Source organism: Rhinolophus hipposideros, assembly GCF_964194185.1.
Source record: "Rhinolophus hipposideros genome assembly, chromosome: 22".
Lineage (NCBI taxonomy): Eukaryota > Metazoa > Chordata > Mammalia > Chiroptera > Rhinolophidae > Rhinolophus > Rhinolophus hipposideros.
Window position 1 is genome coordinate 25,387,172 of NC_138068.1, and position 14,603 is coordinate 25,401,774.

General features: G+C 40.6%; 1 protein-coding gene across 2 annotated transcripts in view; it reads left to right on the forward strand.

Annotated features, from left to right (window-relative positions):
- The window catches only part of ATRN (attractin), a 143,445-nt gene that overhangs the window by 115,996 nt on the left and 12,846 nt on the right, over nt 1–14,603 (forward strand). Inside the window, exon 26 of one of the 2 annotated variants that reach the window (XM_081034073.1) lies at nt 11,575–11,653. In XM_081034073.1, coding sequence (XP_080890199.1) covers nt 11,575–11,653 — 79 coding nt within the window. Of the gene's footprint in view, nt 1–1,531; nt 2,682–11,574; nt 11,654–14,603 lie in introns of those variants that run through there. The other variant, XM_081034074.1, reaches the window with a different exon arrangement.

The following is a 14,603-nucleotide window of genomic DNA, read 5'->3' on the forward strand; positions in this document are numbered from 1 at the left end:
GACTACAGTGGAGGAGCTGTTGTGCAGTGGTTGACCCTAGAGAGCAGGACTCACTTTAGCGAGGCTCTGTTTCTGCTGAGTCTGCCCTTGAGTGTGTCATTTGTGGAGGTGGTTGGGTCATGCTCTGGTGTGGTCTGTAGGTGGCCACTAGGTGTGTTGGTTCTGGGGCTTCTTAGGAGGGGCTCAGTTGTAGGCCAAAGTCAACTGCTGCTTGTACTCTGCCCAAGGCCACTTGGTATGAGCTACAGAGGAATATGCAGATGGTTGCCATCTGTGCTGGGCTTGGAGGTGCCTGGGAGAAGCTAAGCTATGAACCAAGGCCAGTTGCCTCTAGTGCCAGGCTTGGGACTGCTTAGTAAGAGGTACAGGGCATGCCAAGGCCAGATGCAGCTTGTTTGGGATTTGTGAACCTTTGAGGGATTTTAGGAAAGGCCGAAGCATAAACGAAGACAGGCCATTTGTATGGAAAAGCCATGATAAGTGGCTTGGGTGTGTCCATAAGTTGAGCAGGGGCAGGGTCTCAGGGAATCACCAGGGCGGGGAGAACAGTGTTAGCCAGTTTGATGAAGACTTATATGGCAGCTGCCTGTGTCTGCACACTGGAAGTGGGGGGTGCTCAACAAAGAAACAATGGATTCTGCCAGCACTTCTGTCTGGGAAAAAGCTGCTGCAGCATTGGAGCTCAGAGCAAGGGAGTCTGTCAGCGAGTGAGTCCGTGCACAGGCCCTTCAAGAGGAACTCTGGGACTCTAGCAGCCCACCATCTCACTCAGCCACAATCTCCACTGGTTTTCACAGCCTGAAGTTGTGGGGACTTCTCTTCCAGGCATTGGCACTCTGGTCTGAGACCCCTCGCTCCTCCAAATCCGAGATAACCCTCTCTATTTTTAACTACCACGTGTGGGTGTAGGATTAGCCTGTTCTGCGTCTCTACCCTTCCTACCAGTCTCAACATGGCATCTTCTGTATATCCTTAGTTGTAGGACTTCTATTCAGCTAGACTTCAGGTGATTCTCAGCGATGGTTGTTCTGTAGTCATTTTGATGTGGTTGTGAGAGAAGGCAAGCACAGCGTTCACCTGCTCCTCCATCTTGACTGGAAACTACAAAGAAACTTCTTAAAATCTGATAAAGGAACAATATATACAAGCCAACAGCAAACCACATTTTTAATGGTAAAATGTTTGAAGCTATCTCTTTGAGTTTGGGAACAAGACAATGATGCCATTGTCATTTAATTTCATTCCACATTGTGATAGAGGTTCTAGCCAACGTAGTAAGATAAGAAAAATAAAACACATAAGAACTGGGGGAAAAATCATCATTACTTACAACATGAGTTTATTGACAGAAATGTAAAAGAATCCAGAGGTAAAGTGTTAGAATTAATAGGTGAATTCAACAAAGTTGCTGGACACGAGGGCAGTATTAAAAAATCAGTTCTGTGTTGTTCAGAGGCATACATCTTTTGCAGCTCTTATCAGTAAGGGCAGATGCTGGCATGAAACCCATACAATTATTTATTTCTCATAGAAAGTTATCAGATCTCCTCTTTCTACCATGAAAGAAGAAATCACTTCCTAAGTAATGCTGGGGAGTAGATGGCGTCGTGTCAAGAATCATCCACATCCTGATGGGCCTACTTCCACTTGCTATAAATTGATGAGGTTGAGAAAGAGAAAGAGAGTTGTCAAATTACCAAGTTATCCTTTCAATATAAAGCTCACCTATAGTGTTTTGTGTTTTGTTTCTCGTTTTTTTTTTTTACTTTGGTTGCTAATACATTTTTTTCACCAGAATGTAAGAGACCCAGCATCCTGCATAGCCTTTAATTAGTTTCTAGATGATGAAATCTCTACCGAGAAGCAACTGGTATATCCCTCCAATCTCAAAGAGAGATAAGAATTCTAATAAAAGAGTACATTCAGTATTACTAAGGGGAAAATCAATTATATTTCTGTATTTCACCAACGAAAATGCAATTTACCTATGTTTTCGCTATTTTGATTAATAAAATTATTCAAAATTTCAACACATCTCGATCAAGAAATAATGACCAAGAAAAAACTGGGAAAGTGGGAAGATAATCCACTAGCCCTCCTGGATAATGAGTGTTTTGTTGAGCAACAGTGACCAGTGTGGCACTGGCACAAAACCAGATTGACCAGTGGAATACAGTACATAACCAAAGAAACAGATAAAATTTAAAAGATTCAAATCTGTTTTACGTGATGAAAAATTACATGGAAATAAAAAGTAGGTAGTAACAACAAGAAACTCAAAGGTCACTGTAGACTTACTGGCCCCTAGTGACATGTAGCCCGTGAGCGCTTGAAATGTAACTCGTGTGACTCAGAAACTGAATTTTTTATTTAATTTTAACTAATTTAAATATAATTTAAAAACTGATACTTGGTTCAGTTATCATAAAACTTTTAAGTATGTTTAGAACAACCTGGATATTTGAATCTACTTTTTCAAATATGAATTTTATGAAATCTAAATACTGATCAAATATTTCCTAATAAAAATTTCATGTTCAAATTGAGAGATATGCTTATAAGTATAAAATACTAGATTCTGATGACTTAGTAGAAAATAAGAAAGTAAAATATCTCAATTTTTATATTGTTCACATGTTCAAATGATGTTTTGGCTAGCTTGGGTTAAATAAAACTTATTAAAATTAATTTTACCTGTTTCTTTTTACTTTTTTAATGTGACTACTAGAACATTTAAAATTACATATGTGGCTCACATTAAATTTCTATTAAACAATAATACAGATAATACAAAGGGAAAAAAGATTGTAGGGACAACATATAAATTTATGATGAAATAATGCTAAACCAATCCAAGTATTTTAAAGCAAAAATACCAGATCTTCATTCGGACTTTTTAAAGTGGAAAATCAGCATGAAGACAAGAATTCTTATAACGTCCTAAAAGTAATTCATATTCATACTAAAACGTCAAACAAAATTAAAATAAAGTAAAAACTCAAACTTTCCCTAATCCTACTCTTTAGAAATTACTACTGTTAATATTTTGGTGTTCATGTCTCCATACTTTTTTCTGTTTTTAAATACTACATATAAGTTGTGGTTTTTCTGATTCCTTGGTTTACAAAATGGGCTACCTCCTTATATATTATTCTATAACTTGTTTTTTTCCCTCAGTGTTCTGTGGTTTTTCCCATGTGGAAATACACCTCTCTTTTTTTTTAATTAAAGTTTATTGGGGTGACAATTGTTAGTAAAATTACATAGTTTCAGGTGTACAATTCTGTAATAGATCATCTATATCTCACATTGTGTGTTCACCACCCAGAGTCAGTTCTCTTTCCATCACCATATATTGGAATCCTTTTACCCTCATCTACCACTCCCTCCCCCTTACCCTCTGCTAACCACTAAACTATTGTCTGTGTCTATGAGTTTTTGTTTTTCCATTTGTTTGTCTTGTTCTTTTGTTGTTTTCAGTTATATATACCACATATCAGTGAAATCATATAGTTCTCAACTTTTTGTGTCTGACTTCGCTTAGCATATACTCTCAAGACCCATCCAGGATGTCACAAATGGTCCTAGTTCGTCTTTTCTTATGGCAGAATAGTGTTCCATTGTGTATATACACCACAACTTCTTTATCCATTCATCTATTGAAGGACATTTTGGTTGTTGCCATGTCTTGGTCACCATAAATAAAGCTGCAGTGAACATTGAAACACATATATCTTTACAGATAAATGTTTTCAGATTTTTTTGGGTATATACCCAGGAGAGAGATTGCTGGGTCATATGGTAATTCTGTTCTTATACACTGCCTTCTATAGCAGCTGCACCAGTCTGCATTCCCACCAACAGTGATATACCTCATTTTTTAAAACAACTTTTCCCATAGTATGAGTACCATATTTTATTTAACCATTCCTCTTTTGACTTACTCTTAAATTGTCCTCAATTTTTGTTGCATATGTCTGCGTTTTTTTGTGAATATTCTCTCAATAGTTTTTTATTCTATAATTGCTATATCAAAATGGGGAAACACTGCCAGATGTCCCCTCAGGACAGTTGCATGAATTTACACTCCTGCAGTAGGAATGTAATTTCTCTTACTATTTCTGCCTCTCTCTCTTGTTACTACTGTTAGTTCTTAGCAACCCTAGAAATTGTCATTATTTTTAACTTTGCTAATCTGGGAAGTATCATTGGTATCTTGTTTTAATTTGGACTTCTTTTAATTATGAGTAATATTTACTGATCTCTTATAGCTCTCATTTTGAATTACCTGTCCGTGTCCTGTGGCCACATTTCTATTTGCCTTTTTCTTACTGAAATTTAGGACCTCATTATATTTTGTAACTATTAGCATGTGTATGTCTTCAGTTGTTTGTCTTTTCTGGTATTTTTCACCAAGCACATCTGTCAGTCTTTTCCTATGTTTTCTTCATGAGTATCTCTTTTTTTATGTTTAGGTCTTCCTTTATCCATCTGGAATCTATTAATATTTGGATATAGCTTTACTTTTTTCCCAAATGGATAGACTTCAGAAACTTGTCAGTGAATCAATGCAGGATATCAATGATCTCTAATTCCAAGGCCACACCACCCACTGGGCCAGAAATTCATTCTCTTACTTCCTTTCCTTTTTTCAGAGTATGCCCAGCTTAGCTCATTGGAGTTGAGTTTGTGACAGGACCTCTGCCCCAAATGATGCAGTGCCAGCAATATGGAATGCTGGAAATTTGATGAAAGTTCTACCCATTTACAAGGAAATCTCTTCCTTCCACAGAAATGTAGATTTCAGAAGGAAACTGCCCTCTCTCGTGTTACCACAGAAAAGTTAAAATCCCAAGGTCTCTTGCTACTACTCCCAACATTTCATTCTGCTTAGTGCCAGGCAGCCAGTACTCAATGACCCTGACCTCTCATATCTTACTCCTTCAAAACCCAGCCTAAGCATCTGTTCTGTTTAGTCACATCCTGGCACATTCACCCCAGAGTCCACCCTTTCTTGGACTGTGCCCTACTTGTTTTTATTATAACACATTGGGATTTCTCTAGATTTTGGCTATTGCAATAAAGCTATTTTGTGCATCTGTGTTTCAAAAATGGGTTGGGGGGTCATTGTTCAGAAAATGTCAGGGGTTTTCAGGAGGTCTGTGCCAGGAACTCAGGACAAAGACCAAATGTATATTTGTGATTATACCACACTTATCCTTCAAATCTTGGCATAGTGTCACTTCCTCCAAGATTCTATCCCGGAACCCCAAACTAATCCATCTCCCCTCGCTCTTCTCTCCCATAGAACCATATTCCATCATGGTACTACCAACAAAACAAAAAAACAATTTTTTGTTTTACTTACTATGTGTCCACATTGAGACTCGAAGCTTCAAGATAGCAGGAACACTCTCTTGTTCATCCCTGTACACACACATACCGTTAGCATCATGCTCAAGTATATGCGGAAAGTAAACTAACCCCTCAGAAGTGCAGAGTCATAAGGAACCATAGGCACCACCCTCTCTAAGGGAAAAAAGCTAGTGGTGCTGGTTAGTGGCTTGCTTTAAGGGGATGCAGGGACCTCAGGCTAACTCAGTAGTTCCAGTTAGCAGGTGTGCTCTATTCTTGGAACGTGTACTGAATGAGATGACCCTGCTGCCAAGTACCACTCCCGTGAGGATTTTCACTTCTGCTGATTGGCGGAAGACTGACTGGAACCATCGGCTTCTTTAGGGACCACAGAGTCTTGTGTAATAAACAAGCGCAGATGGTGTTTCCATCACTTCTCCCTTTTGAAGGTAGAACCTTTGGAAAAGAATCCAGAAGTTCTGGATTTTGTTTAAGAACTAGGAGTGGTGAGCTTTTGGCCGAGAATAGAGTCCTTTTCATGAGAATGGAAAAGAAGGTATTTTCCCAGAGCAAGTTAACCAGGCACAAAAGGATTTGCGTGAAACATATAAGGGGAAGAGGAAAGGAATCCAGATAATCCTCAGCACTCTGAAGAATAGCTCATATAATACAGAAAAGAGAATTAGATGGGGGAGGGGCTCAGTGATCCAAATATGAAAACCAGTGTGAGGAGTTCTAAAACATCATTCAGACTCCAGCATTGAAGTAAACTCTAGATCCTGACAAATCTATTAAGCCTTGTTTGTGTCTTAATGAGATGTTTCTCCAGACTCCAGTAAGAGCCTTGTGTATAAAGAGGAAGATAATAAGACCCACTCTCTTGCTTGTTCTGACAATCAAATGAGTAATATATGCGAAAGGGGTTTGTGTCTGGGATGATGCACTGTGGTTAGGATGATGACTGTTAACTAGTAAGAGGAGGAGAGACAGACCGCTGAAAATCTGTGGCTGGGGTTACAGGTGCCTTAGAGGGCAACATTTGAGTGAGGATAAAAAGGAGAAACAGGTGATGTCACACTGCCTGGCCCAAAGGGGGAATGTAATGGGAAATTCTTAATGTAGGCAAGATACAATGTTTTCGTAAAATTTGATTGTCTGAATTTCTGCTGAGACTCTTGTCAGATAGACAGCAGACATTTGACAAATCCATGACTCGTTGGCCAATTCATTTTCCAGAAGATGGAAGTAATGGGGTCCTGCTGCTCCAGATCTAACTCTGACCAGAGTGGTGAAGTGCAAATCACAAGAACTTGTGAAGAAGCTGCAATGTCTCTATGTTCAGGCTGGCTGGGAGGTCAGGACCAGGCCAGGAAATGAATATGCTGTTTTAGGAAGGCTAGACTTGTACGCGCAAGAAAAGACCATTCTTTAATAGCCTCACCCCCAGAAGGAAACTTCAGGGCACTCGAAAATTATAGTTGAGCTGGTGAGAAATAGTCTGTTTCGCTGAGCTTTTAGACAAATTATGAGTTTTCAAAAAACATACGAAAGATGGAAAGAACTAGAATTAAGGCATGGATTTTTGAGAAGTCTCAGGAAAGTATAAGCCTCTGAGAGGCAGGGGCAAGTTTAGAACAAAAGAGCCAAAGGATTCTTGATTTCTCCTTAGGTACGGTGTTGACAGGAAGTAAGGGACCCTTTTCCTGGGGTCAGTGTCCTAGAGTTGAAAGGTAAACTTTAAGAGTGACATTTGAATGACATTGGCAAAATGGGAATAATTATCAAGGTTAAGTAATGGGCATATAGGAATTCCCTAGACTGTTCTATTTCTTTGTATGTTTGAAATTTTTCATGATACATTTCTTTAAATTACATTTGCATTTAAAAATACAGAAAACAGTTGATAAGAAGAACTGTAGTAGGGTGAACACTGTCACAGCCCCACCTGTACCAAATAAATTAGTGGTAGGAGAAAAAGAAGGGAGGGGTATCGGTAAGTGCCAGCTCTTTTGAAAAAGCTAGTAAATCCTTCATTGTTGCATTATCCTAGGAGAAATCATCATGTATCAGATTTGAGGGACAATCACTGTATGTTGGTATGCTGTTTGTGTCACTTCTTAAAGAGAGAACCATATGATTTCACTGATATGTGGTATATAAACCAAAATGATTTCACTGACATGTGGTATATAAACCAAAAACAACAAAAGAACAAGACAAACAAATGAGAAAGAAAAACTCATAGACACAGACAATAGTTTAGTGGTTACCAGAGGGTAAGGGGGGTGGGGGTGGGAGATGAAGGTAAGGGGGATCAAATATATGGTGATGGAAGGAGAACTGACTCTGGGTGGTGAACACACAATGGGGTTTATAGATGATGTAATACAGAATTGTTCACCTGAAATCTATGTAAATTTACTAACAATTGTCACCCCAATAAATTTAATAAAAATAAAAAAAAGTTTCATGGCCACCATAAAAAAAAAGCTGGAACATGCGGAAGGAACTGGGTTGCTGTTTTCAGTAGGTCTGCAGAGAAGACAAGCCCCACCCAGGCCTGGGGGTAAAGGGGCACAGACCTCTGAGCTTCGCCGTTTTACAGCTCTCTACTGAGAGGGTGGTCCCAAGAGACGCCTCTGAGTGACACCAGCCTCCTCACCTGGGAGGCCAGCCCCAATACCAGCTGCATCAGCAGTGTCTTGACCAATTTCGAAGCTGTTCTCATTCGCTTCCTGTCCTTCCATGTGGATTTACTGCCTCCTTGTGTTACTCTATTAGAATAAAAATAACAAAATCAGGATTATGCATGAAAACCAAGAAAGACTGAGGTTACTCTTCTTCTCAGATTCCTTTACTGCCTCTTCCTGTTCTCCCCAGTTTCTCACTATTGCGGTGCCCCCTAGGACACTCTTACGTGTTTGTACTCAGTCCCTTGGTGACCTCATCCAGACTGATTACTTCAAATACCGTATATGTGATGGTGACTCCCAAATGCAGTGTCCAGCCCAGACATGGTACCTAGACTCCAGGCTCTTGTATGTGCCCCTAACATCTCCCCGTGGCTGTCGAGTAGATATCTCAGAACTCAGCGTGTCCAAAACTAAACTTCTAATCTGCTGTCTTGTACCTACTCGCCCAGAGCCTTCCCCATCTACGTTGATGGCAGTCCCCTTAGTCAAAAAACCGTGATTCTTCTCTTTCTTCCATAACTTACATCCCATCAGGAAATCCTGTTTACTCGACCTTTGATCTATGGCCAGATTCCAGAGTGCTTTTCACACCCCTGCTCCTACCACCCCGGTCTGAGCCATTGCAGTGTCTCACCTAGACTACTGGGTTCCCTTTTTCTGCCATGACAACCTTAATGGTTTCCACGGCGTAAGTGAAATGACGCTTCTGCTCAAAACCCTATCCGGTCTCCTCCCCTCCCTCAGTAAAATCCAACACCCTTATGCCCATAGGGCCCTCCATGACTTGCCATCTCCTTCCATCTCTGCCTTCATCTCTGGCCTACCTCACTCCACTCCAGCCTGGCCTCCTGGGGTTCCTCAAGTAATTCCAGTGCTCAGGGGTGTTTCTGTCGACATCCCAGCGCCACGTCCCGTACCACCTTCAAGTCTTTGTTCACGTGTCGCCTTCTCAAGAAGGAAGGCCCATGTGACCATCCTGCTTTAGAGTACCTGTGGCACGCTGAACCTCTTTTCCCTTATCATGTTTTCTTTCTGACATTTACTACCTTCTGACATGCTCCGGAATTTGCTTTTTGGTATTGTCTACTGTTTGTCTCCACCTGCTGGAATGTAAACTCCATGGGAACAGTGGTCTTTTGTTTTGTTCATCGATGTGTTCCATGAGTCTAGAACAGGACCTGGCCCAATAAGGTACTGATAAAAAGGAAAATAGACTCAGGGAGGAGGAAGGACTGGCAGTGTCAGGACAGCCGAGAGGTCCAGCAAGATAGGAACTGAAGAGTTTCTACTTAGTGATGGCCCTGGGGCCCCTTCTCTTTCGTCAGGTGCCCACTGGAGGGGTCTGCACTCTTGCACATGTTGGGGAAGTGGTGGGATGTCAGAGCCTTGAGGTTTCTGTTTCTGAAAGAGGAGAAGTTCAGTCATCTGAGCATCTTAGAGTGGAGAGCGCCTTTCTCCAGCCAGCAAGGGATGCCTGCCTTGGGGTCAGCATTGGATGCACTGAGGCTGACATTCAGGAAGCCGCCCATCCTGCAAATGCAGAGCTCGGCAAGAGGGTTCCTGACTCCAAGAGCCAACAGCCTCATGTCTGTGGAACACTCTAGAATAATACTCTGTAGCAAGCCTCTTTTAAAAGTTAATAAGTGAAAATGCCAGTTTTAAAATAAGCAGTTATCTAAGAGACATATTTTGTTAGGCTCATTAATCCTTTTTACCAGAAGTCAGTTATTCTCTGCTGTCATAGTAGCTTTTCAAACCATTCAGTGCCTGGTTTATACCAGAGAAAGTTGAAATCACTTGCAGTTACATGGCCACTGGGAATTAGTCTCTCCTAATACTTTTAAGAAAGTTGTTGGGCTGGCCCTGTGGCTCAGGCGGTTAGAGCTCCAAGCTCCTAACTCCGAAGGCTGCCGGTTCGATTCCCACATGGGCCAGTGGGCTCTCAACCACAAGGTTGTCAGTTCAATTCCTCGAGTCCCGCAAGGGATGATGGCCTCCGCCCCCTGAAACTAAAATTGAACATGGCCTCCGCCCCCTGAAACTAAAATTGAACACGGCACCTTGAGCTGAGCTGCTGCTGAGCTCCCGGATGGCTCAGTTAGTTGGAGAGCATCCTCTCAACCACAAGGTTGCTGGTTGGACTCCGGCACAGGATGGTGGGCTGCGCCCCCGGCAACTAGACCTGGAGCTGAGCTGCGCCCTCCACAACTAAGACTGAAAGGACAACTTGACTTGGAAAAAAGTCCTGGAAGTACACACTGTTCCCCAATAAAGTCCTGTTCCCCTTCCCCAATAAAATCTTTAAAAAAAAAAAAAGAAGAAAGTTGTTGACTTGAGTTTGATAGTTCTATTTTACAAAAAAAAAAACGCAAAGAAAGAAAAGTATGTATTTACTTTATAAAAATATAATTGAATGTGTCGCGCGTCCAGCGCAACAAGAGCTGTGGGAAGCGGGAAGAGCGGTGCAGGGTTAAGAAATACAGTAGCCAAGAATACAGTGCAAGCTGGGCCAAGGGACTCCAGCCTCAAAGGTCTGAGCCCCAAATCGGGCCGATGCATAGCTTTTATTGATTAACAAATGAGGAAGTAAAGCTTGTTAATCTCAAGAGCTGTGAATTTCACTCATTATAGTAGGAAACTGATTCAAACTCATCACCCTTGCCTGCAAGCAACCTGAACCGTCAGTCTCAGGATGGATGTACCTCCCAAGGGACAAAACCTTTATGCACATGAATAGGTGGAGAACTGATGTTATCACATCATTGGATCTCTTCCCAAGCAGGATGTGGGAAGGAATGTAGCTGCAGAGGCAGAGGCTCTCCTTAGCTGGGGGAAGTTGGGGGTCTGTGCCCACCTCTATCAGCCCTGTGAGTTCTCCAAATCGCCCCTATACAACTGTGCCTGGCGTAGGTTGTTCCTTCATTGTCTAACCAGCCATCCTTTGGGACCAAACAGGGAGACATAAGGTGTAAAAGCACAAAAATGAAGCAGACTTCTGTCTCACAGACTCCTTTCTTTAGGGGTAGGTACGAGGGGACAGACAGGTAGGCTGCTGCGTGGCAACATGAACATATATAATTACACATAAATTTATTCTACATTTACCTCTTATACAAAGTCGATTGTTACTTTAATAACTAACGTCTCATTTTATTAGACTTTACCAATGAATGTTTGCTAATTTTGATTAAATAGTGTGCTTGTTATTTGTCATAATTATCTTAGAATTATTTTTCTTATTTGGGATAAGCCATGATGGGCCATTCTGATAAAGTTCCAGTGGGAGGTCAGAGCTCTCTCTGAGTACCTTGAGTACCTGTGGGGAAATACAGTCTAAACGTTGGATCAGGAAGCTCAGCTTATCAAAGTCTTCTCACATTTTGCTTCCTATTTGTGATGACTCATCAAAGAGGAACTTGGAGGTGGTATCTGGGGGAATGTTTCCCTGCCTCGCCTGAGGTGTGGATGACAGTGGGGCTGATTCTGGGGGCTGGGATAATAACTTGGTACTTTTCCTTTCTCACAGTTGTTTCCTCTCTTTGCTCCTGGTGGCTGCTGTGGTTTGGAAGATCAAACAAAGTTGTTGGGCCTCCAGGCGTAGAGAGGTAAGCCTCAGTGAATAGAAATGAACAATCTCTGTAAGAGCTTTTTCCTTTCTGCATGTTTCTCTTAAGCAAGTGATATTTAGTGATAACCGATGGAGATATCCACAGTGAGAATAATGCCACCCTTTCTAGATGGTCAGTAGACTTCAACTGGTGCTATATAAAGTGTAACTAATTCTGCCCCACATGGTTTTAACTTTGTGAAAGGAAACTCTATTACTGACTTATAAATGCCAATTTTCCCCTTCCTGCCAGAAGCCTGCTCCTTCACTTAGGCTGGAGATCTGAGGATTCAGGAGCATTGCCTTCACAAGAGCCTTTCATTAGAACAAGAGTAAAATCAGCCCTTTAAGCATCTCAAAAATTTCTCATTATTCAAAGAAACATAATGGTGTCACTAATTAAATTTTTGCTTGAGTTTCATTTTTTTAATCAGTATTGATTTATTTCCAGAGTTCCATTCCAAAACTAGTAAGTCAAACAAATATTTACAATTGACAAATAAACCTGGTTAAAAATTACAACATAAGAACTTTATTGCAACTTTCACTTGTTAATACTCTGCCTTTTAGTCATCACGTCTATTGCATTACTGCTAATGGAAATGCACTAAGATCTAGATTACATGCGCACCTTCGGTCTATCTACTAATAGCTTTTTCTATATAAAAATTGCTCTCGAGGCAAGATTTAGAAGAGAACAGGAATATCTAAAATTAAAACTCACAATGGGGGGGCAGGATGGCTCAGTTGGTTGCCAGTTTGATTCCTGCACGGGCCAGTGAGCTGCGCCCTCTACGACTAGATTGAAGGACAACAATTTGGAGCTGATGGGCCCTGGAGAAACACTGTTCCCCAATAAAATTTTTTTTAAATAAATTAAAACTCAGAAACACTCGGCCTTCAGCTCTGTTCATAGGATACTAGTGTCTATAACGGTGTTAAGATAGGCTCCAGGATATGGACCTCCTGGGAGCCATGATGCCTTTTCTGACCCATGTAAAGGTGATGTTATCATAGACGTATTGTTGCATTCTGATTATTATTTTTAAAATTCAGTATATAACGTGTTCAGAGGATTTTTTTAACAGCTTGTTACTAAGACATTTTAAAATCCAAATGAATTATACAATGTTCTGAAAAAAAAAAATACAAGTTATCCAGATGGAGTAAGAAAGAAGTGGGCGTCACAATAAGCTAGTAACCAGGGAAGGAATTGAAAACTTGTCAAAATATTACTCTCCCCACATACGGCATTAGATCCAGGCAGTTTCAATTTGAGATGAGTTTATGGAGATAATAATAGTCTATTCCTCCATGTGTGTTTATGGGAATTATTTCCAAAACATATATACTGTTACAGAGCAAAGAATAAGATGGAAAGGTTAAGAGAGTCCTAAATCATGTTGTACATAGAAACCTTGAACCATAACCTGAGAAAGTAGCACCAAAAAATAAGGACCAGTGGTATAATGACTGTGTGTGCAGCAGTCTAACTTACCAGTGTAATAAAAGGATCATTTTATACCAGAAAACCTATTAGAATGTTACATCCGTAGGTAAAAATAAAAACCTAAAATTTTAGTAGCAGCCAAGTAACCATTCAGTCATTTTGAAATTCAACACTCATTTCTAATTTAAAAATAAAACTCTTAGTAAACTCAAAAATAATACATCTTTAACACTTTGAAGAATATCTAGATGAAAAAATATTAGTGATTGTATCAATAAAATCCAGGCAAGTTAGTCATAATAAGAGCTGAAATTTGAGCATTTCTAAATACCAGGCACTGTTCTAAGAGGTTTTATATAGATTAGCTAATTTATTCCTCACAACAACCCTATGAAATAGTTACTGACACCAGCCCTATTTCACAGATAGAGGAACTGAGGCTCAGAGAGGCAAAGTAACTTACCCATCATCACACAGTCACCTGGAGGCTGAACTGGGCTTTAAACTTGACACTTCTATCTTCACAGGTCATCTAATAATCATGTAATCTTCACAGTCACTTAATTTTGTCTGGATATTTTTGACTGAACTCAGAGAAAGAGAAATAAAAAGTTTTCTTACTATTGGGGACCAAATTATTTCAGATACTGAAATATAGTAGAGATTTGCCTACATAAAAATTAATACTGAAGTATATCAAAAATAAATGAATGAATAACAAGACAAACAATTGGAAAATATTTACAACATACATGAAAGAAAATAAGGAAAAGGCGAACACCTTGTAGAAAAGAGAGGTTTTTAAAAAGCTGTTTATTATGCAATTCATCAGCCAGTAAACTCAGCTTTTACCCATGTGATTTAAAATTTCTCTGTTACTGTGAACCTGACCATTCAGAATATATTTCATCATTTCTGAACTGTCAGTCATGATTTATTCCTCTCAGAGTTGTAGAAGAAATGATTTGTTGTTATTTATAACAACAAAAACAATAGCAGTTAGCACTGCTTAATGTCCTTGCTACATCCCAGGCTGTTTTAAATGCTTTTATGCACATTATCTCCTTCACTCTTCATAAAGGAACTAGAATGAGAACTGGAGGAGGGTAGACACTCTGTCTTCCTGTGACTCCAACACTTAGAATAGCACACACAGGGGCGGACGGGTGGCTCAGTTGGTTAGAGCGCAAGCTCTGGGCAACAGGGCTGCTGGTTCGATTCCCGGATGGGCCAGCAAGCTGCACCCTCCGCAACTAGAATGAAGTCAATGAGCTGCCACTGAGCCCCCGTGTGTCCAGATATCTCAGTTGGTTGGAGCGCGTGCCCTCAACCACAAGATTGTCGGTTCGACTCCTGCATGGGATGATGGGCTGCGCCCCCTGCAGCTACCAACAGCAACTGGACCTGGAGCTGAGCTGTGCCCTCCACAACTAAGATTGAAAGGACAACAACTTGTCTTGAATGGAGTGGATGAGTCCTGGGAATAACACACCACTCT